Below are 24,793 nucleotides of genomic sequence, written 5' to 3'. Positions count from 1 at the left end.
GTAAATTATTATATGTGAAATGAATCGCTAGTCCAGGTTTGATGCATGAGACAGGGTGCTCAGGGCTGGTGCACTGGGATGACCCAGAGGGATGGGATGGGGAGGAAGGTGGTAGGGGGGTTCAGGATGGGGAACACATGTACACCCATGGCAGATTCAAGTCAATGTATGGCAAAACCAATACAATATTGTAAAGTAAAATAAATTAATTAATTAATTTTAAAATAAATAAATAAATAAAGACTTGGTCAGAAAAAGTATGACAGGTCTAGATGAACAGTTTCCAAAGTTAATTTTGCCCTGAGACAAAATGGTCTAGAGAAAGCAAAATGCTAATAATTTAGATATAACATGATGAGGGGAAAAAAATCTGGAAAAGAAGAAAAGTCACAGTCCTATGGAAGATTTTTTAAAAATACATGAAACACACAAAGAACTTTAGTCATAGTACTTTAAGAGAATAAAAAATAATAAAATATACAGCATCTAAAAGAAACACTTTAATATGTCTAAGTGTTTAAAACACAGATTATAACCACTGTTATTTTGACCCTCTCCAAACCAGTCAATCCTAAAGGAAATCAACCCTGAATATGCATTGGAAGGACTGATGCTGAAGCTCCAATACTTTGGCTACCTGATGTGAAAAGCCTACTCATTGGAAAACACCCTAATGCTGGGAAAGATTGAGGGCAGGAGAAGGGGGAGACAGAGGATGACATGGTTGTATGGCATCATTAATTCAACGGACATGAGTTTGAACAAACTCTGGGAGATAGTGAAGGACAGGGAAGCCTGGTGTGCTGCAGTACATGGGGCTGCAAAGAGTTGGACATGACTTAGGGACTGAACAACTGACTAAACTCACTAACCTGTGTCTACACACAGTTTCCTTTGAGAAGCATGTCTGAGGTTGGAAGACAAGTAACATCACTGCCAAGAAATAAATGATGAAACCCACCACCAACCTCCCAGCATGATTATGATTAATTGAATCAGTGTTTGTAAAGCATTTAAAGTAGTGCCTGACACAGAGAAACAGTTACTTATGTGTTAAATAAGTAACCGGTAGCCATTGCTAAACCATCTATTGTTTCAAATGAATTAGAAGAAAATAGAAAATAGAATGCAGTAAACAGTGATTACAGTTTGTTCAACTTTGGTTATAGTTACACTGCAACCCAGCACCCCATATATCAGGAGAAGTCAAAAAGTTGGAGACAGAGTGTCACACTATAGAGCCTGATTCTTTAATTCTTAGATTTGCCTGTCCATGTCACAAAGAAAAAAACTACTGCATGGATATTCCCTATGCAGGCAGAGACAGCTTGCACCAGCTGACAAGAGCCTGTAGTATGTACCACTTCTCAATTCTGTGATCAGTGATCAGCGATACCACCTTGGTATCTGGAAATTGGTCATGATGAGAGTACTCACACTAGAAAAACTGGCAAATGCTACCCATAAGGACTTTTACCCCTCCTCAACCAGGAGAGACAGTTTAAATACTGACCAGCATACTACTATCTCTCTGCTCAAAACTGTACACAAGTTTTCATAAAATAATGACAATAATGAATTCAGTCCATCATCAGTTCTGCAGAATCTCATGGGCATACATTCTCAGCAGTGAAACAATGGTGACAACTTTTTCTTTAAAAGGCATTGGATCCAGTAAATTCAATGCCCTCAATTCACTTTCAGTTCCCTGCTAGACATTGCACAAATCTGAGAAGAAATATTAATAAATGTATGATTTCTTAATTTTAGGCAATGTGAAATTCTAAGAGAATTCTTTTGTCTGACGACACAGCAGGAAGGCTTGGTAAAGACCATCTTTCCCTCTATAGACATGTAACACTGGACAAGAACTGCTCAACACATAAAATTATTGATTTTTTTAAACTCCATTTTTTAAGATTGTGAAAACTTTCTTAATATTCTAATCTTCAGTTTTTCATTTGAGATATTCTAGTCCTTCTCTGTGATAGGTGTTTAGATCAGAGAATGTAATTTAATTAACAATATATAAATAGAAAATCTATTTTCCACATTTAATATATATTAAGTATAAAATATACACTATAATTATTAATTATATTAATTATGCTAATAATTAACATAATCATATATTAATATGCACTGTGCACGTGTGTGTCTGTGTGTGCTTTCAGTCATGTCCAACTCTTTGCAATCCCATTGGCTGTAGCCCACCAGGCTCCTCTGTCCATGGGGTTTCCCAGGCAAGAATACTGCTGTGGATTGCGATTTCCTGCTCCAGAGGATCTTTCCAACCCAGGGATCCAGCCTGAGCCTCTAGAGTCTCCTGCATTGGCAGGCGGATTCTTTACCACTAGCGCCACTTGGGAAGCCATATAATATACATTAATATACAATAAATATTAAATAATTCTAGATTTTTGAAATGGTTTGATATTCCTCTACTAGTTAAGTGCTTGGATATAGACCATAGCTAGAAACCCAGCCTGAGCCCATTCTGGGTAACAAAAAGGACACACGTGGGAATGAGCCTGATTCCTTGCATTCAGAACACTTAGCTTTAACTATACGTATTTGTTAGTGTAGTTTTAGAAACCTGCTATTGCACCCACTAGACTGTGCGTGCATGCTCAACCACGTCTGACTTTTTGCGATCCCATGGACTGTAGCCAAACAGGCTCCTCTGTCCATGGAATTTTTCAGACAAGAATACTGGAGTGGGTTGCCATTTTCTCCACCAGGGGATCTTCCTGACCCAGGGCTGGAACCCCGGTCTCCTGCACTGGCAGTTGGATTCTTTACCTAGTGAGCCATCGGGGAAGCCCCGCTAGATGGTGAGCTCCATGCACAGGGGACTCTGCTTTCACCACCTCTCCCTCTCACCCCACCACTGTACCCCCAGCACCTAGTGGAATGCCTGGTTTGGACCAGATCCTCCATAAAAATTTGCTGCATAAACGGTAGGAGGAACTCCTGGTACGGAGTTCTATAAGCATGAGGGCACCACGGGCATTCTGGTGGGGGTCGGGGGGAGGGCGGAATCCGCACTAAGGGAAGGAAGCCCAACCATCAAAGCTAGGCTGAATAATAACCCCTTCCCCCTGACCCAACCTCCCCCATGCTCTCAATCCTCTCACATCACAGGAAAACTTGCGAGTCCTGCATGAGGTCTACCACTCAGATAGCCCTCTGCCTCAGGGTCCTAAAGACAGCCCTTGAAGCAAGATGAGAAGCTTCGGAAGGCATTGGGAATTCCTGGCAGTGCAGCCTGGGTACCTTCCAGAGACTGTGGCCGCCACAGAACATGCGCATGCGCGGTGTGAGCTCGCCCAGCCTCTAGGACCCCGCGAAGGTGGCGGGGACTCAAGGTTTTCCAAGGCCTCCCAGGCACCAGCAGCGACAGGAGTGACCTAGCACGGGCAGACGTGCCAATGAGTGATTCCAAGAAGAGTTTGTGAGTTCATAAGAAGCAGCCTTTACAACACCGACTCCACCCGAAACAACAGAGTCTGTGCAAATTGGTGTCCCACTACTAATGTATACACGACTTAAAAGGCTCTCTGGCCATCAGCTCCACAACCTGTCACTCTCTTCAATCCTATGCAAGAAAATTTAGATACCAAAAATCCATGACCTATCTCTTTAATTTCTAGCTGGGGCCTTAAATTTTTGTTGCTTATTATAAAGTAATGCATGCTGGACTTCCTTCCACCCAGGGGGCATAGGTTCCATCCCTGGTTGGGAACGAAGATTCCGCATGTCCTGTGGCCAAAAAGCTAATAAAATAAAGTTAGGTTTAAAAAAAATAAAGTATTGCCTGCTGAATTCTTTATGTTCTCTTTCTCTTACCAGATGCTGAAAATGTTTATTTTGAAAATACCTTGCAATTCTCAAAAACTGCACTTTATATATTAAAAATGTTCATACATTTTACTTCCTTCCTAGAGAAAAAAAAATTAAATGCCAAATTGCTACAATCACGTAAAGCTGTCCTACTCAAAGGGAGTCAGTTCAGACCTGAGAGCACCTGACGCCCCATGTCGTTTGGCACAGGAACCAGGACAGTCTAGTTTCTGGCCCGGTCGGCGCTGACCTAATCCTGACAGCTGGTGCTTCATTAGAAGTTATAAATCAGAAACTCTACCCTTCTCTCACCCCCAGTCTGGTAAATGGCTACTTGTTTCTTGAGAAGGGGGGAAAAAATCCTAGAGCTGACATACTTTTCTGAAACTTCCTTCTTCTAAACAGCAAAGGGAGGGTATAAAAGGAAATGCCCCCCTCCCCTTCTTGGCATGGCTGCGGACTCAGTGTTCCTCATATGTACTCTCTAACCCCATTGCAAAACACATTATGGAAACCAGCGCACACACTGGGTTCAGACTGTGTGATAAGCTTTTTCTTAAAAAGAAGCAAAGGGGAACTCAAGATGCCATTCATTTTATTCAGAGAAAAGCAGCATCCCTTTTTTTTTTTTTTAATTTCTTTTCCCATCTGTAACATCTCTAACATGCTATTTTGTTATGAAGTGATAAGTTCCATTTCAAGGAAATCTGGAAAGGAGATTCCTTTCAGAATTTGGATTTTATCTCTTGGCTTTTAACTTGCTATTGGTCTCAGTTCCTGATACTTTCTATGGTCAAAGGCTCTCAATCAGGGTGGGCATCAGAAGTGCTTAGAGAACTTTAAATAAATTACATATGCCAGCCTTAAAACCTTGCATATCCTTTGAGCGTGAAATTGCACACCAAGGCATTTCACTTGAAGAAATAATCATCTGTGCTGCTGAAGTGCCTGCAGCACTTGGTCCAAATCTCTGGGTATTAAAGAGACTACACACAAGGAGCTGGAGCACAGCCACTGAGAGCAGATTTATTTGAAAACCTTACACTGCCAACATCATACCTGGCACCTCTTACTGATGTGACAGTGGAAACCGCCTTCTCTGCAGGGCTATGATGTTTTCCACTCAAATAGCCTGTTGATCTCACTTCTAGCAAGTCACGTCTGACTCTGCAGACACCCCCCATGGAGCCAAACCACCTTGCCACCCCACTGGTACAATCCCTTGTGGCCCCTCTGTGTTCGCCCTCATGAGCAGCCAGTCCGCAATAGTCCCTCTCTTCTGGCTAGGGCTGTTGCCAAGGAGTCTGGGCATGTGCAATGCTCAGGGTCTCCTAAGGACAGTGTCTGTGGTCATCATACTGATATCATTCGGCTGCTATCCAGCAACAGTTAACTCTCTCTGTCTCCAATCTCTGCTAGGCTAGACACATCACAGAGTGAGTGGCTGCTGACTCCTGTACATGGCAGAGGGTCCCCGCAAACAGAGACCCCCTGCACCAACCACACACCTGTGACCTAACTGGGCAGGTCTCCCCTGTTCAGCTCAAATACACAGCATCTTATTTATTTTAACCATATCCTTGTCTTCCTCTTCTCAACCCTTTCACTTCTGAAAAAGTCAAAACAATAATGTTTGTAGTAGCTAAAAACTAGGAGGGGACTTCCCTGGTGGCACAGTGGATAAGAATCCGCCTGCCAATGTAGGGAACACAGGTTCAATGCCTGGTCCGGGAAGATTCCAAATGCCATGGAGCAACTAAGCCTGTGTGCCACAACTGCTGAAGCCCACACACTCCAGAGGATATTCAACAGTCTAGACCAACAAATGAGACCATGGGAGATACATCTTCGGTCTAGTTTAAAAATGAGAGAGAGAATAATACAGAAAGAAGAAGAGCGATGAAGTCCAGTCACGAAGAGGTTGGGACCAAGCTAGCAAAATTCAGATGGAAATGCTAAAGTGTGCTCAATTGTACTCACATATTACTAAAAGCCACTCCCTTGTGGCTCAAATGGTAAAGAATCTGCCTGCCATGCAGGAGACCTGCGTTTGATCCCTGGGTGTGGAAGATGCCCTGAAGAAAGGAATGGCTACCCACTCCAGTATTCTTGCCTGGAGAATTCCATGAACAAAGGAGCCTGGTGGGCTACAGTCCACCATGGGGTCACAAAAAGTCAGACACAACTGAGTGACTAACATTAGTAAAAGCAGGAGACATGCAGGCTATATCTTGTATTCTTATTGTTTGTTCACGTGACTAGGACTTGACACTATTAGGTGCTATGGGCATCTGTGATATTACATGCCTTGGAGATCTGTGTTCCAGAAAATATTCCCAACTGAGCCCCAGTCTATGGGAAATGACCCACTTAGACTTTATAACGTGGTACTCACTTGATACTTTGGCATTTCAACTGGTAATGGGAAGTTAGCAGAAAGGATCCCTTGGGCCAGTGAAGATTGGTTTAAGCATATGTCAAATATAGAGCTTTTATTATTTTTTAAATTTAGGAAAAGAAAAATGAAGATCAAATTTTGGTGGCTTGGAATTAAATAGCTAAGACAGTTGGGGAGGTGGGAAGGAACAGAGTGGGAATGTGGGGTTAGCAGATGCAAACTAGTATATATAGAATGGTTAACACCAAGGTCCTACTGTATAGCACAAGGAGTTATATTCAATATCCTGTGATAATGGAAAAGATATGAGATGATAAGATATGATAATGGAAAATAATATATAAAAAAGAATGTTTATATATGTACAACTGAATCATTTTGCTGTACAGCAGAAATTAATACAACACTGTAGATCACCTATACTGCAATAAATAAATATACTGATGCAAGAACAACAACCAAAGATAATTAGGCTAGTACAAGAGTATCCATTAGGTCCAAGCATTGTAGAACACCTTAGTTTCATCTAGCACAAGGTGAAAACTGCGACAACTGGTATGTATGCATTTCAAACTATCTGGACGGAGCAAAGAACAGAATACATTTTCTTTACTGACACGTCCTAAGGGAAGTCAAATGAGTCTGAACTCTATCCCACATCCCTATCCTACCACTTCGATGCTAAGGTAGCATATGCAATGAAACCATATTTATGCTTATGTTCAGGTTGATGTTTTATAATTTATGTTTATGAATTTACATATTAATGTTCCAGAGGATAAATGAGAATATCCCATTGATTCAAAATTCATACAATTGATTTTATTAGTAGCCTATTAAAATGAGTATAGGAGACTGAGTTCAAATTTTACACAAAAATTAAGTATACATATAATTAATATTTATAAAAATATTTTGAAAGAATGATAGTTTTTTATGTGTGACTTTATTAAAGAATGGAGCTACTTAACTAGACATTAACCCTCCTAAGTTTGAGCAGAGACGAGCTCAGGAAAGAGGCTCTTCAACTAAGAAGCAGCAATTGGACAAGATGTTCTAGAGTCTTCTCCCTAGGACTGACCTCTTCCTTGGTGTTCTCTTATTTTGATTCTTTTTTCAGCATTACTTCTGAATACAAGGAAAATTTCCCTTTAAAAGACCAAATCATCACTTAAAGTATAAAATGCCAATAACTTATGCTCAAAAATATACATGTGCATTTAAAAAAAAGAATTTTCACTAAAAACTTAGAAAGTTCACATTCACATGGAAAATACAGACTCATGAAAACCGGTCCAATTTCAAAATAGGCTTGTGTCATTAAGGAGTCTAGAAAAGTGGTCAAGGGTTTGGCAATTCTCAAACCACCTCAGTTTAAGACAAAACACTCAGTTCTGGAAGGCAGGTGTACCTGGGGAGTACCTTTTTCTCCACAGACTCATTGGCTACCACTGTCATCTTCTCTGCCTTATCACCTGTGTTATTTTAAACATAACAGCCTATCATCCCCCACCAAAGGACAAAGTGCAAAATATGAAGCTCAGAGTCTCAGATTTCATGGTGGCCTCCAATTCAGTTCTGCTTTTCAAACTGAGAAGCAAGAGTGACTAGAGGGATGGCTCACTCTTCCATAAGGAAGCGGTGGTGGCTCCCCCCTGAGTCGTAAGAAATGACTGTCTAGAGTTTTCCTTCCTGGTTGTAGTAGTCACCTTATTATCCCAAAGCATTCTCCTATGACTCACTCAATTTACCCCCATTCACCCCATCAGTCAGGGAGTGATGAACAAGACGCACCCATTTCAAATGCAAAATCTTTGCCATCCAATAACCACACCATGCAAATATTGCACATCGAACACAGATACCATCACATAAAACTAAAGTGGAGGGCACTCATGACCGACCAAACGAAATATTCAGTTAACAAAATACTTTTTTAAAAAGGCCAATCAATATTTAGTTTCAACTGTTCCCTTTGGGAAAATGTGGCATATCTTGGTAATCTTCAGCATTTTGACAATTCACAATTATAAAGCAACTAAATTTAAAAAAACATATAAATCTCCAGGAAATATCTGCAGTAGTCATATTAATTCCCATATCAAAAGTATCCAGACTAAAAAGTGTGTTAATCACTCAGTCGTGTCCAGACTAAACTCCTTATTTATTCATCTAAACTTAAGGTTTTGAGAGAGTTCCTAAAATACAAATGTATAACAATTTACTTAGGTTATTTTCTTGTTAGAGTAAACATTAAAGATTTAGTAGTCAATATTTAATAAGTTTATTCATTTATCAGTACTATCAAAATCAAAAAAAGAAATGAAAAGAACTGTATAGCTATCAAAGTAGGTTTAAAAATAATGGTATTTAGATATCTTTATTTGTAATCTTCTAACTATAATGTTAGCTCTTAATATCATGAAACATGTCAACAGATAACAGAATGGGAGAAAGTTGAATTATATGTCAAACTTTTAAAAAAATATTTGTATTTAAAAGAATACTTACTCTTTTGCCTCCCTCTAAGAGGATATATCCTGAGTTTTTCAATAATATCAACCACAATCAAGCAAGTCAGAACTAGGGAGACTGGCAGGTCAGGTAACATATCCGGTAAGATACCAGTGGAACCATTAATATTCTTTTGAACCTGTTTTCAGAAGACCATTAAGAAGCATTAAAATTTTGCACTTTCTTTGTTCACAATTCTTTGAGGAGTCTGAAAGAAATGCTACACTAATTATACATACATTTGTTAAAAGATTAGAAGCATGGTTTTCAGCTTTTTAAGTGTTCAATCCCACAAAGTTTTGAACCATTTCTAAAGATGTCATTAGGATCCATGTTAATGGAAGACAGAACTCTATCAGTTAAAGAAAGAGTTCAGTAAATTTTCGTTAACATTTAAGAGTAGGCTCCTGGAACAGTGGAAAGAGGAATCTCTCCCAACCCAACAGCTAAACAGAGCCTCTGAGAGTCCTAGCTCAAAGAGGAAGGAGACAAATATTAAAGTGTATGGTCTTCCAAGAAGAGACATCTGGGTAAACCCAGCTAGGCTTTGGAGCACTTGCTTCATCAGTTTAAGGTATCCACAAAAAACCTATGGCAAATATCAAGTTAACCGCAGTACGTTAAGAGTTTTCAATACCTCTGAGGACAAGAATAAACCAAAGGTTACACCATTACCATTTCTATTCAACACTGTACTGAAGTCCTAGCCAGTATAATGAAGCGAGAGAAAGAAACAGTGTTTAAGTATTAGGAAAAAAGAGAAGCAAAATGTCATTATTCATAGACTATATGATTGTAAATGGACAAAATCTTCCTCAAAAGGATAAACTATTTCCTCATCCCCAAAACAGAAGAGTTATAAAATACAAGTTTTAAAAATGATATCTTTTGTTACAACCTCAATAAAATTCCAACTTTTCTGTGGAAAATGATAAGCTGATTCTAAAATGAATATGGAGATTCCTTAAAAAACTAGGAATAAAACCATCATATGACCCAGCAATCCCACTCCTAGGCATGTACCCTGAGGAAACCAAAATTGAAAAAGATACATGTACCCCAATGTTCATTGCAGCAAATAGCTAGAACATGGAAGCAACCTAAATGTCCATCGACACATGAATGGATAAAGAAGCTGTGGTACATATATACAATGGAATATTACTCAGCCATAAAAAGGAATGCTTTTGAGTCAGTTCTAATGAGGTGGATGAACCTAAAGCCTATTATACAGAGTGAAGTAAATCAGAAAGAGAAAGATAAATATTGTATACTAACATATATACATGGAATCTAGAAAGATGGTACTGATGAATTTATTTTCACGGCAGCAATGGAGAAACACAGAGAACAGACTTATGGACATGGAGGGGAGAGGAAGAAGGAGAGGGTGAGATGTATGGAGAGAATAACATGGAAACTTATATTACCATATGTAAAATAGTCAATGGGATTGCTATATGACTCAAGGAACTCAAACAGGGACTCTGTAACAACCTAGAGGGGTGGGATGGGGAGGAAAATGGGAAGAAGGTTCAAGAGGGAGGGGACATATGTATACCTGTGGCTGCTTCATGTTGCTTTTGGCAAAAAACAACAAAATTCTGTAAAGCAATTATCTTTCAATTTAAAAAAAGTGGAAAAAAAGAAAATACAAAGAGCAAGACAATCTAGAAGAAAAGGAATACAGGAAATTTTACTCTTCTGGATACAAAGAGCTATTACAAACATGTAAGAATTAAGATATTGTAGTGTTGGCACAGGAATAGAAAAGTAGGCCGTGGAACAGAACAGAAAGCTCAGAATAGACTATGGACACACACATCTGATTTATTAACTACAGAGAAATGTGACAAGGACAGACATTTTAATAAATGGTGCTCAGTCTATTAGATATTATTTGGGGGAAAAAAAACAATCCGTTACTGCACAACACACACAAAAATTAGTTATGGGTAGATTGTGAAGTTCAAAGAGAATTTCAAAATGTTATATAGGAGACTATCCTTAGGACTTCAAGGTTCAGATTCACAATATGACAAAATTGTTTCAAACAAGTAACCAAAAGAAAATGCAGCAAATAAAGTGACGCAGTGGACTATTTTAAAATTAAAAGCTTCTCTCCATCAAAATATACAATTAAGAACATGAAGTTACAGAATGAGAAGATGTTTGCAATACATAAAATCGACAAAGAGCCTGAAATCTGAATATATAAATAATTCCTCCAAATCAATTTTTAAAAGATAAGTAACACATTAGGGAAAAAAATAGAATGAAAAATAGGCTCAATCTCATTAATTATTGGGGAAATGAAATTGAGAACTATAATGAAATTCAAGAATATTCTCACCAGAATGGTTAAAATATAAAGGCTGACAACGCAAGTGCTACTGAGGATGGGGAACACAAAGACTGCTCATTCTCTGCTAGTGGAAGTCTAAATTAATATAATCTCCTTGAAAAACTGACAGTTAGTTATAATTGAGTACTTGAACATCTTGTGATCCATCATTTCTACTCCTGCACATTTGACCAACCCAAATGCTTATATATGGCAACAAGGGACATGTTGAAGGATGTTCACAGCAGCAAAAACTGGAAACTGAAATGACCTTCAAGAGTATAACTGATGGGAGTTCCCTGGTAGCCAAGTGGTTAGGATTCCAGACTTTCACTGCTGCAGTCCGGGTTCAGTCTCTGGGCAGGGAACCGAGATCCCACCAGTCAGGTGGCATGGCCAAAAAATAAAATAACATAGAGTAGAACTGATAGAGTGTGATATATTTGTAAAATGAAATACTGTACAGGAATAAAAAATGAAAATGAATGAACTACATCTAAACAGAAAAACAAGAATAGCACATATTTTGAACAAAAGATATACAGATAGAAAGATCATAATAGATAACAATTTGATTTCCTTTTATAAAGCTTTCAAAAACAGATAAACTAATCTGTGATATTAGAAGTAAGGTAGAAGTGACCTTTGGGATAGAAGGAAAGGTAGCCAAAAGAGATGGCCTTTAGGGAGCTAGCGAAGTTTTATTTTTTTAACTGAGTAATGTTTCCACAGGGGCTTCCTTTGTAGTATTCCATTAATATTGTCTATATTGTGTGAACTTTTCTGTTTGTGTGTTATACCTCAGTGAAAAATGAGAAAAAAGTAAAGAAAAATATACAACAATGGGTGAAACATAATGAGACAGTTGGCCCAAAAGGGCAAACCATAGATAGTGCATCTCTGTGATAGTAGTGTTCCTTGACATGTCATACCCTGAATTTTTGAAGCTCATAGGAACCTCCCAAGTGCTTTACAAGGTCACTGGTGGGGAAGGAAGAGAAAATGACAAATCAAGATTAAAATACTCGTGTGTTGCAGTTTGATGCAAAGTTCATCTCTGTCGCCTTCTGAGGTTATTCTGTGTGTTCATATATTGTCCTACTGCTGCATCTAGGACACGTTCCAAAGTCATGTGATTTCTAATGATGTCATCCATTACCCGGTATACATCTCTCTCATAGCACTAAGCAGACCTACTCTTACTGCCTGTTTTTTTGCTCTCTACCATCAGTTAAAAAATTACTGAAGGCTGTGAGTGTGTGCTGTCACTTCAGTCGTGTCCAGCTCTTTGCGACCCCATGGACTGTAGCCCACCAGGCTCCTCTGTCCTTGGAATTCTCCAGGCAAGAATACTGGAGTGGGTTGCCATTCCCTTCTCCAGGGACTCTACCTGACCCAGAGATCAAACCGTCTCCTGAGGTTCTTGCATTGCAGGCAGATTCTTTACTGCTGAGCCGCCAGGGAAGCTCACTGAAAGCCAGAGACTGTCAAATTTTCTGAGTGCTCTATCCTCAGGATCTAATTTCATGTAATATGCACTTAGTGACTATCTCCTCAACATGTAAATGAAAATTTTATTAATAAACTAAAAAATTACATCTTTCAAGCACCTTACAAATAATAAGATTAGCAGGGCATTCTGCTTTGAACTATCTGGGTAATAAGAGTTCTCACAGCCTGAAAGTTGTATCTATAATATTCCTGTCCTGCAGACACCCATCCATCAGAGTCCCTTAGGAGCTGCCTTTGGTTGAAAGATGAATTCAAATTTATTTTCAAATAAAAATCACATGCAAATTATTTGGCAACAGATATCTTATCAAAGATTTTATCATGTGAGTGGTTGTTCCCTGAGATACTGTTCTATTCTTTTTAGAACCAAGAACACTCATGAAAAACATCAGGTTAGAAGAAACAAAATGTGGATCTTCTCTCAAATTCCTTGCTTTTTTATTATTTTCAAATGACATTCCTTTCTCCCCACCCCCCTATACAAACACAGTAGATTTTAAAAAATTGGCTGCTCGACCTTCCTCCAAAATCAGAGAGATAACAATGATCTAAGACTGGAGAAAATCAACTTTAAGAAACTTGTTGGGCATACCACTCTGTGAAATTTTAAGAACAGGGGGACATTCTAAAATCTCAAAATCTTATAGGCAGGAGAAGAAATCAAAATTCCATACCTCAGTCACTGCTATAGAAAAGCTGAAGCTGGGAAGCGTGGTGAGTACTACACACATCATCATAACAGGTCTCCTAGCAAAGGAGAAAAAATAAGCAAAAGCAATAATGTACAAGATCAACAGTTCCTGTTACATTCTGCCAATTGTGCAGTTCCTACACTCCTTTATAGTTTTTCTAAGAAGCCACTGCTTCCCTATTTCCATTTCCCAAATGTTTGAGTATGGCAAAGGGGAACACACAAAAAGCCAGGAAGTTTTTCTAGAAGAAGAGGGTGAAAGGTTTCCAAATAATTAACAAACCATCGATGGCTAAAAGTATCACAGTGCAAGACAAATGACGTTCAGTACTTTCATAATTCATTCATTAGAATCCTGTCCAACACGTCAGGCTCTGGTGACCAGTTGGAAAAGAAAGAACAGCATGACTCTACGGATACTATACCCCATGCTGCAAAACTGATCTTTCAAAAAATAAATTAGAAACCATATACCATTAGTTAAAGGTGACAAAGTGAAAACATCTAGATTTTTCTTACCTGAGGGGAAAAATTTATACATATATAAATACATAAAAATCACATAGTTTTTCATATTTGTTTTTGGACCACCTTTTAAGCCTTGCCTGCAGAATTCCATGGACAGATCATGTGGTCACAAAGAGTTTGACACAACTGAGTGACTAATACTTGAACTTTTTAAGCCTTGCACAATCAAGCAACCAAATAGTTATTGAGATATAACATATAAATATTTTATGACAGAGAGAATTAACACATATATTTAGCATTATCAATTTACAGGAAGATATTGCAAAATGCACTCAAATTTTTCTATAATGAACTATTTACCTCCTCTCTCCTTAGTTAAATATACATTATACTAATTACATTTATAGTATGGTGTGTGTTAAAGCACACAGTGTTGGAGTCTTTCAGAAGACTAAGAATTTCTGCCTGCCATGTCCCTCTACTCCAGCCCCATCCTAGATTTTCTAGGTATAGACATAAGATAGGGGTGAGATAGCCCAACTCTCATAGCCAGACCCAGAACAACCTGCTAAAACCAGAGGTATGATGAAATTTAAAAACTGGTAGCTTTGCCTCTTTCTCTGAGCCCAGATGGAGATTCCTGAAGCACTCAGCTCTCAGGCTGGCGAGGGCATCCACAGAGTCCTCTTCTCAGCTTCGCCTCTACGAGCACCTCGGGAATTACTCTGGCACCTCTTCTTTACCTGTGTTATTTCCCTTGATTATCTCGGCCAGTCCCATCATTTAAACACCACCCACTCGCCCAGGACTTGCAAATAGATTCTAGAATATATACAATGGCCTCTGTCCTGAGATCTGGAGTTGGACACACACCTATCTATTTGGTACCTCCACTGGATGTCTAATAGACAACTCAGGCTTAACAGGCCTGAAAAAGAACCCATACTCATTCCAGTCATCATCCAATCCTGCATGATTTACCGCCTAAGTGCATTTCAAATCATCATCCGCTAACACAGTAGCTCACTCACTATCATCTCTTATCTGCAGTGCTTCGTAACCAGTTTCCTGGTAGTGTTTCTATTCTTGCCAAGCAATATTTTTCCCATAAAGCAAACATCTAATTTTGTAAATGTAAAACACACCTTACTACTCAGCTCAAAATCACCAGGGCTGGGAGGAGTGGGGAGTGGGGAGTTAATGTTTAATGGCTAGAGAGCTTCAGTTTTTCCAAACGAAGAAGCTTCTGTCGATGGATGGTAGCACACCAGTGTGGATGTACTTAATGCCCATGAGCTCTGCAATTAAAAATCGTTAAGATGGTAGGTTTTATGATTGGTGTATTTTACCACAAAATATACTTATTTGTGGATTTAATAAATTTTCTAAAAATCTCCAGTGGATAAGTAATTAAAATAAAATTGAAACCTAGTACCACTGTCTACATGTTCTCCATGATGTGGTTTCTCTTATTTCTTTTACTCTCTTCACTTAGAATGATCTGCCCCTTTCCCAACATCCACTTGACCCCACCATACTAATAACATACTAATAACATCTTGTTATTCTGTGATCATACCAACCTTGTCCCACCTTCCAGATTTACACTAGCTATTCTTTTTTGACAGGGAGTCTCTGGATGATAGACCTAGTCTAGATCATAGATCTTTCATGTCTGACTCCTGTTTGCCTACATCCAAGGTAAGTTCCATGGGACAAGGTGCCTCATCTAAGGTGTTCATTACTTTATCTCCAGCATTTAGAACAATATTTCCAAACCATCTTTATACAATAAACTTTCTGGGAATCTGTTAAATCCTATGGACCCTTCTCAGAATAGAATTTTTAAGTGCATAAAATACATAGACTTATACAACAAAGTAATGAGGCTGAAAGACAGTTATCCACATTCTTTTAAAATTTTGATTTAGTAATTTACATACCTCAGAGTAGGAAACAGCAATCCACTCCAGTTTTCTTCTCTGGAAAATTCCGTGGACAGAGGAGCCTGGCAGGCTATAGTCCACGGGGCCACAAAGAGTCAGACACGACTAAGCAACTGAGCACACAGGCAATATACACACCTAGCTAAGAACATATGGTCTTATTTTCTTTGACACACTCATATCCATATTGCAAAGGATGCAGGAAAGATGGGAGAGCACATTCTGGAGAAAACACTAAGGGTGTGGCTTGTGAATCCAATCAACAACCTCAGCAGAAACGCTAACAGCTTGCTCTGAAGGGTGACAGAGACAGGACAAAATGAAGAAAGGCTGTGAGACTTCCAGGATACGATAGGCAGGAAATGGGCTAATACAGAGCTGCGCCTTGCCATGTGTGCATGCTCAGTCCTGTCCAGTTCCTCACGACCCCACAGACTGTAGCCCACCAGGCTCCTCTGACCATGAGATTTCCCAGGCAAGAATACTGGAGTGGGCTGCCATTTCCTTCTCCAGGGGATCTTACCGACCCTAGGATTGAATCCACATCTCCTGCATTGGCAGGTGGGTTCTTTAGCACTGAGCCATCTGGTAAGCCCAAAACAGAGCCATTTGGCTGCAGAGATGTGCCATCATCAACAAAAGGGAAGAATGACTCGGATGATGCCACAGAGGCCAGGGAAGCTGCCACTGCTACCATGGGCCCAGGGGTTCCCTCCTCAGATGCAGAAGCAGGCCTGCTGCCCATGGCCCAGAGGGTGGAGCCCTCACCCTGATAGGTCCAGAGGACAGAGTGTCCACACACACAGGTTGGTTGTCAAGCCTTAAACCTTAGAACTGCTGGCTAAAACCAACATACAGGCAGACCTTGTTTTGCTACATTTCAGATTACTGTGCTCTGTAATAAACTGAAGGTTTGTGGTTATCACAGAGAGTACACTCAGACATTAACAAGTCAGCGAGCATCCCAAGGAGACATCACGAAGAGTAAAAGGTCCAGAAATCACAGGACATGGAGAATAACTGATGGGACTTGGACACTGGAGAAAACTTCTTAGCAGACTAAATGGGATGTGGCTGAAATGGCTGTGATGAGCCCATCTTCAAATATTTGAAAAGCTTCAGTATAGACACAGTGAGCTCAGACAGGAAGTCACCCTTAGAGACACAGTGTGGAGAGCTGTCATCACACAAGCAACAGTTTATGAGAGCTGACGAGAGAGCTTGAAAAGCTATAAAAGGGGACATGTATTCGTATAGCTGAATCACTTTGCTGTACATCTGAAAATAACAGAACACTGTAAATCAACTATACTCTAATTTTTTTTTTGAAAAAAAAAAAAAAAGGGAGAAAAAAATGTCATGCTACTGAGAGTGACCATTACATGCGGCTAATTAATTGCTGGTAGCCATGCCAGCATGATTTCATAACAAGGACAGTACTCTGAAATTGGTGAGTATTGAATCACTGAAAATTGGCTGATTGACTGATTGACTGAAACCAAAATTTTCTTCTTCTTCTTCTTTTTAAAAAATCTTTTAACCCCACCATGCAGCACCTGGGATCTTAGTTCCCCAACCAGGGATTGAATATGGGCTCCCTGTGGTTACAGCATGGAGTCCAAACCACTGGACAGGGTATTCCCAGAAGCCAAACTTTTCTATGCAAATTAAAATATGCAACCTCCAAATTAATTATGCTTGACACATTAAAAAGAAAATCAATAAAAAGGGAAAATCAGGGGGCAATGGGTAGGGCTCCCAGCCATGGCCAAATTCATTGGCATCTAAGGCAGGGCATAGGATGTGATATCTACAAAGAAGACAGGAAGGAAGCTACACATGGCAGAGTTTATTTCAATACAAGGAAATTAGGAAGACTATTCTCATAATTGCTTCCCAGGTGCCACTAGTGGTAAAGAATCCGCCTGCCAATGCAGGAGATGCAAGAGATGTAGGTTCAATCCTTTGGTCAGGAAGATCCTCTGGAGAAGGAAATGGCAACCTACTCTAGTATTCTTGCCTGAAAAATTCCATGGGCAGTGGAGCCTGTGGGATACAGTCTATGGGGCCCAAACAGTTGGACATAACTGAGTGAGTGAGCACAACACAACATATTCTCAGAATCAGAGACACAAAAAGTCATGAAGCTCCTTTAAAATCAGAGGCAGACTGTCTGTTTTGTGAGAAATAGTGTGATAGATGGACACTAAGGTGTCTTCAGCTTTCAGATGATTCCAACACTGAATTCTAAAAGCAAGGGGAAGAGTAGAGTTTTAGAAGTGGCACTGAAATGCAGGCAACATTTTTCAAGAAGGTTATTACTCTGTCAACAAGGACACGGAGAGGATGAGGGGGACAGAGAGGCAAAAGGCAAGGACAGCTGTTGGTGAAGGTCATCAGAGACCCAGGAGGTTCATAAAATGCTCTCCATGCCTCCTTGAGCAAAAGCGACCAGAACAAGGGATCTGACCCTGGACGGGAATAGATCAAAAGTTGGCGAGCCATGCCAGAGACTCAAGTGCACAGTGGCCCTGGAAATCAGTGCCTGACTGGGGTGAGGAAAAGAGTCATGAGAACAAGATGCTGAGTCGATAGAGACGAAAGAGGAAGAACTCATGGAATCTGGTGACTGACTGCATATGCAGGAGAGAAAAGCATAAGTGAATCCACTCCTGCTGACTGGCTGGAGGTGGTGGGACAAGCAGAGAAAGCCTGTGGTCAAGGACAAGAAAATGATCAGTCTTGAGGTTTTCAGAAGACGACAGACAGACTGAGAGAAAAAGGGTTCTCTGGGAAGAAGTAACTGTTAAGCACCACTGGTTATCTCCTGGCAATTCACCCATGACCACCTCGGAGGTGCTGGAAAGAGTGAGCTCCGCCTCCTCGGGTGAGCCGGTCACTCGTGTGTGTTGCTGAGCACCGTTAAGGTGCTCAGACTTGAGACAAATGGGGTCGGTCTTGACTCCCTACTCACTGGCCAGGTGGTCTTTTAACCTCTGTGCCCCAATTTCCTCACTCATAAAATGAACACTGTAAATGTTCTTCTTCATAAAAGTTAGAGAATTAACTAAAATAACACAGGCAGTGTGTTTACAACTCTTCTTGGTACATGGTAATTGTTCGATCAATATTTACTCTTATTTTACTATGATGACAACTAGAACTATTACTGCTATGACTTCCACTGCCACCAGAAACAAATTAACAGCAAATCTTGCAGTGTAAGTAAAAGATGTCAACAAAGGAAAATGTTCCAATTGGAGTCTTTCTAACTTGGCACTGCCCAGGATGGCTGACATGTCTGAGGCAAGGGTTCCCCAACCTCCAGGATCTAATGTCTGATGATCTGAGGTGGAGCTGATGTAATAATAATAGAAATAAAGTGCACAATTAATGTAATGTGCTTGAGTCATCACAAAACCATACCCCACCATCCTAGTCCACAGAAAAATTGTCTTCCTGGTGCCACAAAGGTTGTGGATGGCTGACTAAAGGAATCATACTCTGCAAGACTTGACAGAATTCTTAAAATATCACCCCAAACCAGTCTGGGAACCCCCAAAAGTCTTCTAGGATTATCCTTCCCCAAGGTACCCTCTCTGAGTAAATCTACTTCAGTTTCAGGTTAGTCTGTAGCTCAATAGTTTCACCCATTCACTGATTAATCTATAGCTCAATGGTTTCACCCATTCCATGATATCCTAGGCAAAGTTTCCTCTTATTTACTCGGATATAAAATTTGGTGTGTATATAAAGAGTTTTTCTTCTTTTCCTCAAACCATGCCCCTAGTTTATTATAAATTATGACAGGCATCCCTAAAAAGAACAGTCATTCCAAAAGAATGAGGAAGTGTTTAACAAGAGTAAAAGAAAGAACACCGGATTAAAGTTCAGACTTCTGTTGGTTTAGAGTGTGTCCGAAACTTTCTGACCTTGTTTCCTCCCTTATAAAATGACAATTATATCCATTCCCTCAACTTTACAAAACTGAGTGCAGGTCAAATGAGAAAATGAAACATAAAATCACACTCTAGTAGAGAATAGTCTTGTGGTTGCCAAGAGGGAAAGGATTGGGGGAGGACTGGACTGGGAATGTGGCATTAGCAGCTGCAAACTATTATATATAGTATGGATAAACAACAAGGTCCTACTGTATACCACAAGGAACTATATTCAATATCCTGAGATAGAGACTTCCCTAGTGGTCCAGTGGCTAAGATTCCACACTCTCAGTGAAGGGGGCCCAAGTTGGATCCCTGGACAGGAAACTAGATCCTGCATGCTGCAATAATTGATTTCACATGCCAGAACTAAGACCTGGCAGAGCCAAATTAAATAAAATATATATCCTGAAACAAACCATAATGGAAAAGAATATAAAAATATGTATATATAACTGAATCACTTTGCTGTATAGCAGAAATTAACACAATATTATAAATCAACCATGGAAAGTGAAAGTGTTAGTCACTCAGTCATGTCCAACTCTTTGCAACCCCATGGACTTTAGCCCCCCAGGCTCTTCTGTCCACGGAATTCTCCAGGCAAGAATACTGGAGTGGGTAGTCATTCCCTTCTCCAAGGGATCTTCCTGACCCAGAGATTGAACCCAGGTTTCCTGCATTGCAGGCAGATTCCTTACCATCTGAGCTACCATTCTTCAATTCTAAAAAATAAATAGAATCATGCTATGTATAGAATAGAATCACAAAATATAAGATATTCATCATTTCCCTCTATTGACCTTCACTACTCTCAAAGGATAAAAGAAACCTAGAAGATTCTCTGGATACACAGAGTATCACTTCTAGAATTTTCTTCAGTTTTATCATCACTTCCCAGAGTCATTCTGAGGATTAAACCAGATCATGTTTTCAATGGAGATATTAAATTCAGCCTGAGATAACAACACTAACATTTACCAGGTCCTTACTATGTGCTAGGCATTGTGCTCAGAAGTTTTCATGCATAATCTTACTCAGTTTCTTAAAACAACCCAATAAAGAAACTAGGTTGTCCCCATTTTGCTCATAAGAAAACTAAAACTTAAAAGAATTTAAAGGATGATCTCAAAATCAGGGCCAATGCTGGAATTTCAATTCAGGTCTGCAGCCTTCAGCCACAATGTCAGGAATTCACTAGGTGGATGACTCACTCTCTCCTGAATACCAGCCACATAGGACCCATGGCACCAGTGTGGATGTATAGAGAGATTCTCAAATAGGCCCATCAACAATGTAGTTGTGAAAGCTAAGAATCTATGAAATCTCACATAAACAACTATTTAAGTATTCTTCAAAAATAATTCATACTTTCAATTCCTACTTTCTGTAATAGCAATTATTTTTGCTTCATCTTCCTCTAGAAATCAAGTTATATGACACACACTATGTTACCACATATATTAAAATATTCTATACACATTTTTGGGGATCACATATAATATCCAAATATATATCTTTAGGGAAGATGTATCCTAGTGACACTAGAAAAATTGCATTTTTTTGGAAACATACTTAGCACTCAAAGTCAGAAAGAATACTTAAAAAGTTGCATAAGGTGGAAGTAACAGCACAGAATCAGACCACTCTGGGCTCACAAATTCCAGCTCCACCAGTTATAAACTTTATCACTAGCCAAAGTTAATCATTTCTTCAAGTTTCCATTTCTTCATCTATACAACAAGACTGTTAGTGGACACCTCACTGGGTTGTCATAAAGTCTAACAGTATGGAATGTGTAAGGTTCCTAGAATAGTACTCAGTAACAATTTCTTCTTTTCTAGGCCAGTAAGCGATAACAATGGCTCGTAAAAGAGGTCATGGAGGGAACAGTTTCACTGAAATCATAGATAACATGCCATCCACCTAAAACTATTTAGAATACTCATGACCAACCACACCCACAAACAGAAATGAAAGACTGAAAGAGTATTTTCCAAAAGGAATCACTGAAAGATGTAATTATTGTGGCAGCCCAAGACAACTTAGCACAAGGGAAGTGGCTGGACCAGGTATACAAACAAAAACAACAAACAAACCAAAGCACAGACCCTAAGGAGTATAAAGACTGCTCTCTTTACTTTCAATTGCTCCCAGAGATTGGGACCTCACCCTTCAAAGAAGCAGTTCAGGGTAGTGGTTAGAAGGACCAACCACAGAATCAGATGGACCTGGGTCCAAAGTACAGGCCTTTCACTCACTTGTCAGCTGACCACGTTAAGTTTCTTAACCTCTGTAATCTTCAGTTTCCTCTTGGGAATAATAAACTCAAAAAAAGACATACTTCACAAGGTGGTATGCAATGAAATGAAACTGATAAATTCATATTATAGTACATAATAAGTAATCAGTAGAGAAGTAATTATAGCTTAATAATAATATATTTTTTCAAGTTTTTTAGGTGGACCATTTTCAATGTCTTTATTGAATTTGTTACCACACTGCTTCCGTTTTATGTTTTGGCTTTTTGACCATGAGGCATGTGGAATCTTAGCTCCCACATAATAATAATAAGCAATATGGGAAGGTTTGCTGCCTGAATGATATTCAGACCTAAAAGGTCCTAGGGATTAAGCCAATGCAGAAAAAGATAAGAGAGCACTTTCCTGGGCTGGTGTGGCCAGCTTCCTACTGGTTTACTCCTGTTGTCATTTAGACCCTCCCTATATCCCCTCAAACACTTCCTGGCCTGGTCAGGAGTCTTCAACAGTTGAAGCAACTCCTAGCAGGTATGAGGGGTGGAGGGCCCAGCTCAGCTTAGTTGATCTTGAGGATTTGGGTCAAGAGTTGGAAAACACCTAAACCCCACTGATGAAAGCAATGCCAACCACATGCTTTATTTTCAGAAACCACTCAGGACGTCTGCCCTCCAGGAACTGAAAGTCTCCTGGTGGGTTTGGGGGTGACATCCTGGGCCCCACCCAGGATCTGGCCCACCCTCCCTACAGTGTTTCTCACTATACAGATGTATAGTTTTATCTATTAGTTTTACATTTCTGCCCTTGCTTGAATTAAAATTCCCAGCTCTTCGCTTGTCAAATGTATTCTATGTATCTCAGATGACAAGAATAAGATCTGAAGATTTAAAAGGAAAAATACATTAGGACCAGAGATTATTTATTCTTAATACCTTTACATGGATCAATATAGTCATTAAATTATGAGTTCAATCCTTATTAAGCCATGATTTATTTAAAATATTTCTGTATTATTATTTGAATACTTACCCTTCTCACCATGAAGGTAATAGAATTTATCAACACAATCAAAGTATTATTATTTTTATTTTTTAAATATAAATAAAGGAACCAGTTTGCTTAAAAATTTTAGTTTGCTAATGATCAAAGGGTGCCTTATAGTTATAAAACATTGCAATGTAAACATTTACACATTACTTTCAGCTTTATACAACAGAAAAATTATACATTAGAATCTTATGATTATGGTTTCTGTAAATTAACTATGATAACTTTGCACACTTTAGTGTACAGAGGAATTAGTACAAAAACAATCACTACTCAGAGTACCAGAGTCTTAGGAATACATGTAAATTGCAATTATCAGTCAGCAAAAAAATGACTCTTAAAAAAAAATATGGAAGGAGACTTCCCTGGTGGTCCAATGGTTAAGACTTTGCCTTCAAATGCAGCAGGTGTGGGTTCAATTCCTGGTCAGGGAGCTAAGATCCCATATGTCATAGCCAAAAAACCAAAACATAAAACAGAAGCAATATTATAAAAAATTCATAAAAGACTTAAAAAAAATAGTCCACATCAAAAAATATTTTTTAAAAATATAGAAGATACTTCCATACTTCATGCAACTATGAATACATTGATTGAAACAGTGGTTATTACTTCTTCTTAATCTCACATTACACACCTGTGTGTTATGCTAGCATCCATGCCCAGAGAACGAGACAATCTCTTTGAAAGCATCCCAGGAGGTCCCTGCGAAAGAATTCTTTTTACTCACCATCCTTTGATTTTTTGGTAAAGATGACGTTTCTTGTACAAGAGAACTTTCACGGGAACCCAAATCAAGAGAGTCACTGAAGCTACATAAGCAATTGAACAGGAAACAATCAGCCAATAACGTGTTTTGTCAGGCGGATGCCTTGTGGTGTAATAGGCAACAGCAAACTGTTCCATTATCACCAACGTAGGGACACAGAAAGCAGTAAACTCAAGCAGCTCAAACACCAGCAGCTTGATTAGTTTTCCCGAAGCCATCCTGGGAGGCCGAGCACCCGGGGACCACACTCTCCTCCTCTGACTGTGAGCGGCATATGGACGCACAGATACTGAACTGTGGTCAAGTTCCTTGTACTCAAATCACTCACCAGTGACTTTATTCTTTTATTGACCCTCATATGGTTCAGTGATCTTCCAACTTAACAACCGAGGTCTCTTAAAGAAACAGAGCCGTCATGGAAGTGATCACTTAATGTGTTTGCAGATCCATTACTAGAAGTCAAATGAATTTCAGAATATGCTTTGGAGCATCAGTAAAAGTGGGGTCTTTTAATGTAGTCTTTATAGTGAATTTGAGCACAAAAAACACTTATTTAATATTTAACACTTGTTAAGTAGAACCATTGCAATAATATAATTTTAGAGTTAAAAAAGAGGAAAAGACATAATCTGATCCTCTATTTTTACAACTGAGCAGATCCAGCAGATTTTAGAGTTAAAAAAGAAGAAAAGACATAAACCAATCCCCTATTTTCATAACTGAGCAGATACAGAGAAATACCCAAAGCTTGAGTCTTTGTCTAAGACAGCAACCCCTCATTTCTCTTCAAAATGCATGAAAAGGGAGTTTGGATTCACTTTGCCAATTTTCCAACCAGATTTCTCCCTAGTACTTGAAATATTTATTTGTTCTTGCACAATTAATTGCTATGCAACACAGATTAACATTATTTTTATTTTGCAGGTCAGGAAACTAACGATGATATGAGAAACTTGTTATCAGGATCAATACATGAAGAGTTATCTATATCTAGTCTAAAAACATATCAAATATTTAAAAGACAATTATACCCATGAATATCTTTCCTTCGCACAAGCC

The 24,793-nt window shown here is 39.2% G+C and overlaps 1 protein-coding gene across 1 annotated transcript in view; it reads right to left on the bottom strand.

Moving 5' to 3' along the window:
* The window catches only part of TMEM236 (transmembrane protein 236), a 39,647-nt gene extending 15,290 nt beyond the window's left edge, over positions 1–24,357 (bottom strand). Inside the window, exons 1-3 of the mRNA XM_043884926.1 lie at positions 23,696–24,357; positions 13,286–13,358; positions 8,753–8,894 (exon numbers count right to left, since the gene is read on the bottom strand). Coding sequence (XP_043740861.1) covers positions 8,753–8,894; positions 13,286–13,358; positions 23,696–23,952 — 472 coding nt within the window. The 5' untranslated portion in view covers positions 23,953–24,357. The remainder of the gene's footprint in view (positions 1–8,752; positions 8,895–13,285; positions 13,359–23,695) is intronic.
* Between the last annotated feature and the right edge of the window lie 436 nt (positions 24,358–24,793).

The sequence above is a fragment of the Cervus elaphus genome, chromosome 23 (assembly GCF_910594005.1).
Source record: "Cervus elaphus chromosome 23, mCerEla1.1, whole genome shotgun sequence".
In the NCBI taxonomy this organism is placed as follows: domain Eukaryota; kingdom Metazoa; phylum Chordata; class Mammalia; order Artiodactyla; family Cervidae; genus Cervus; species Cervus elaphus.
This window is presented reverse-complemented; position numbering and strand designations above follow the sequence as displayed.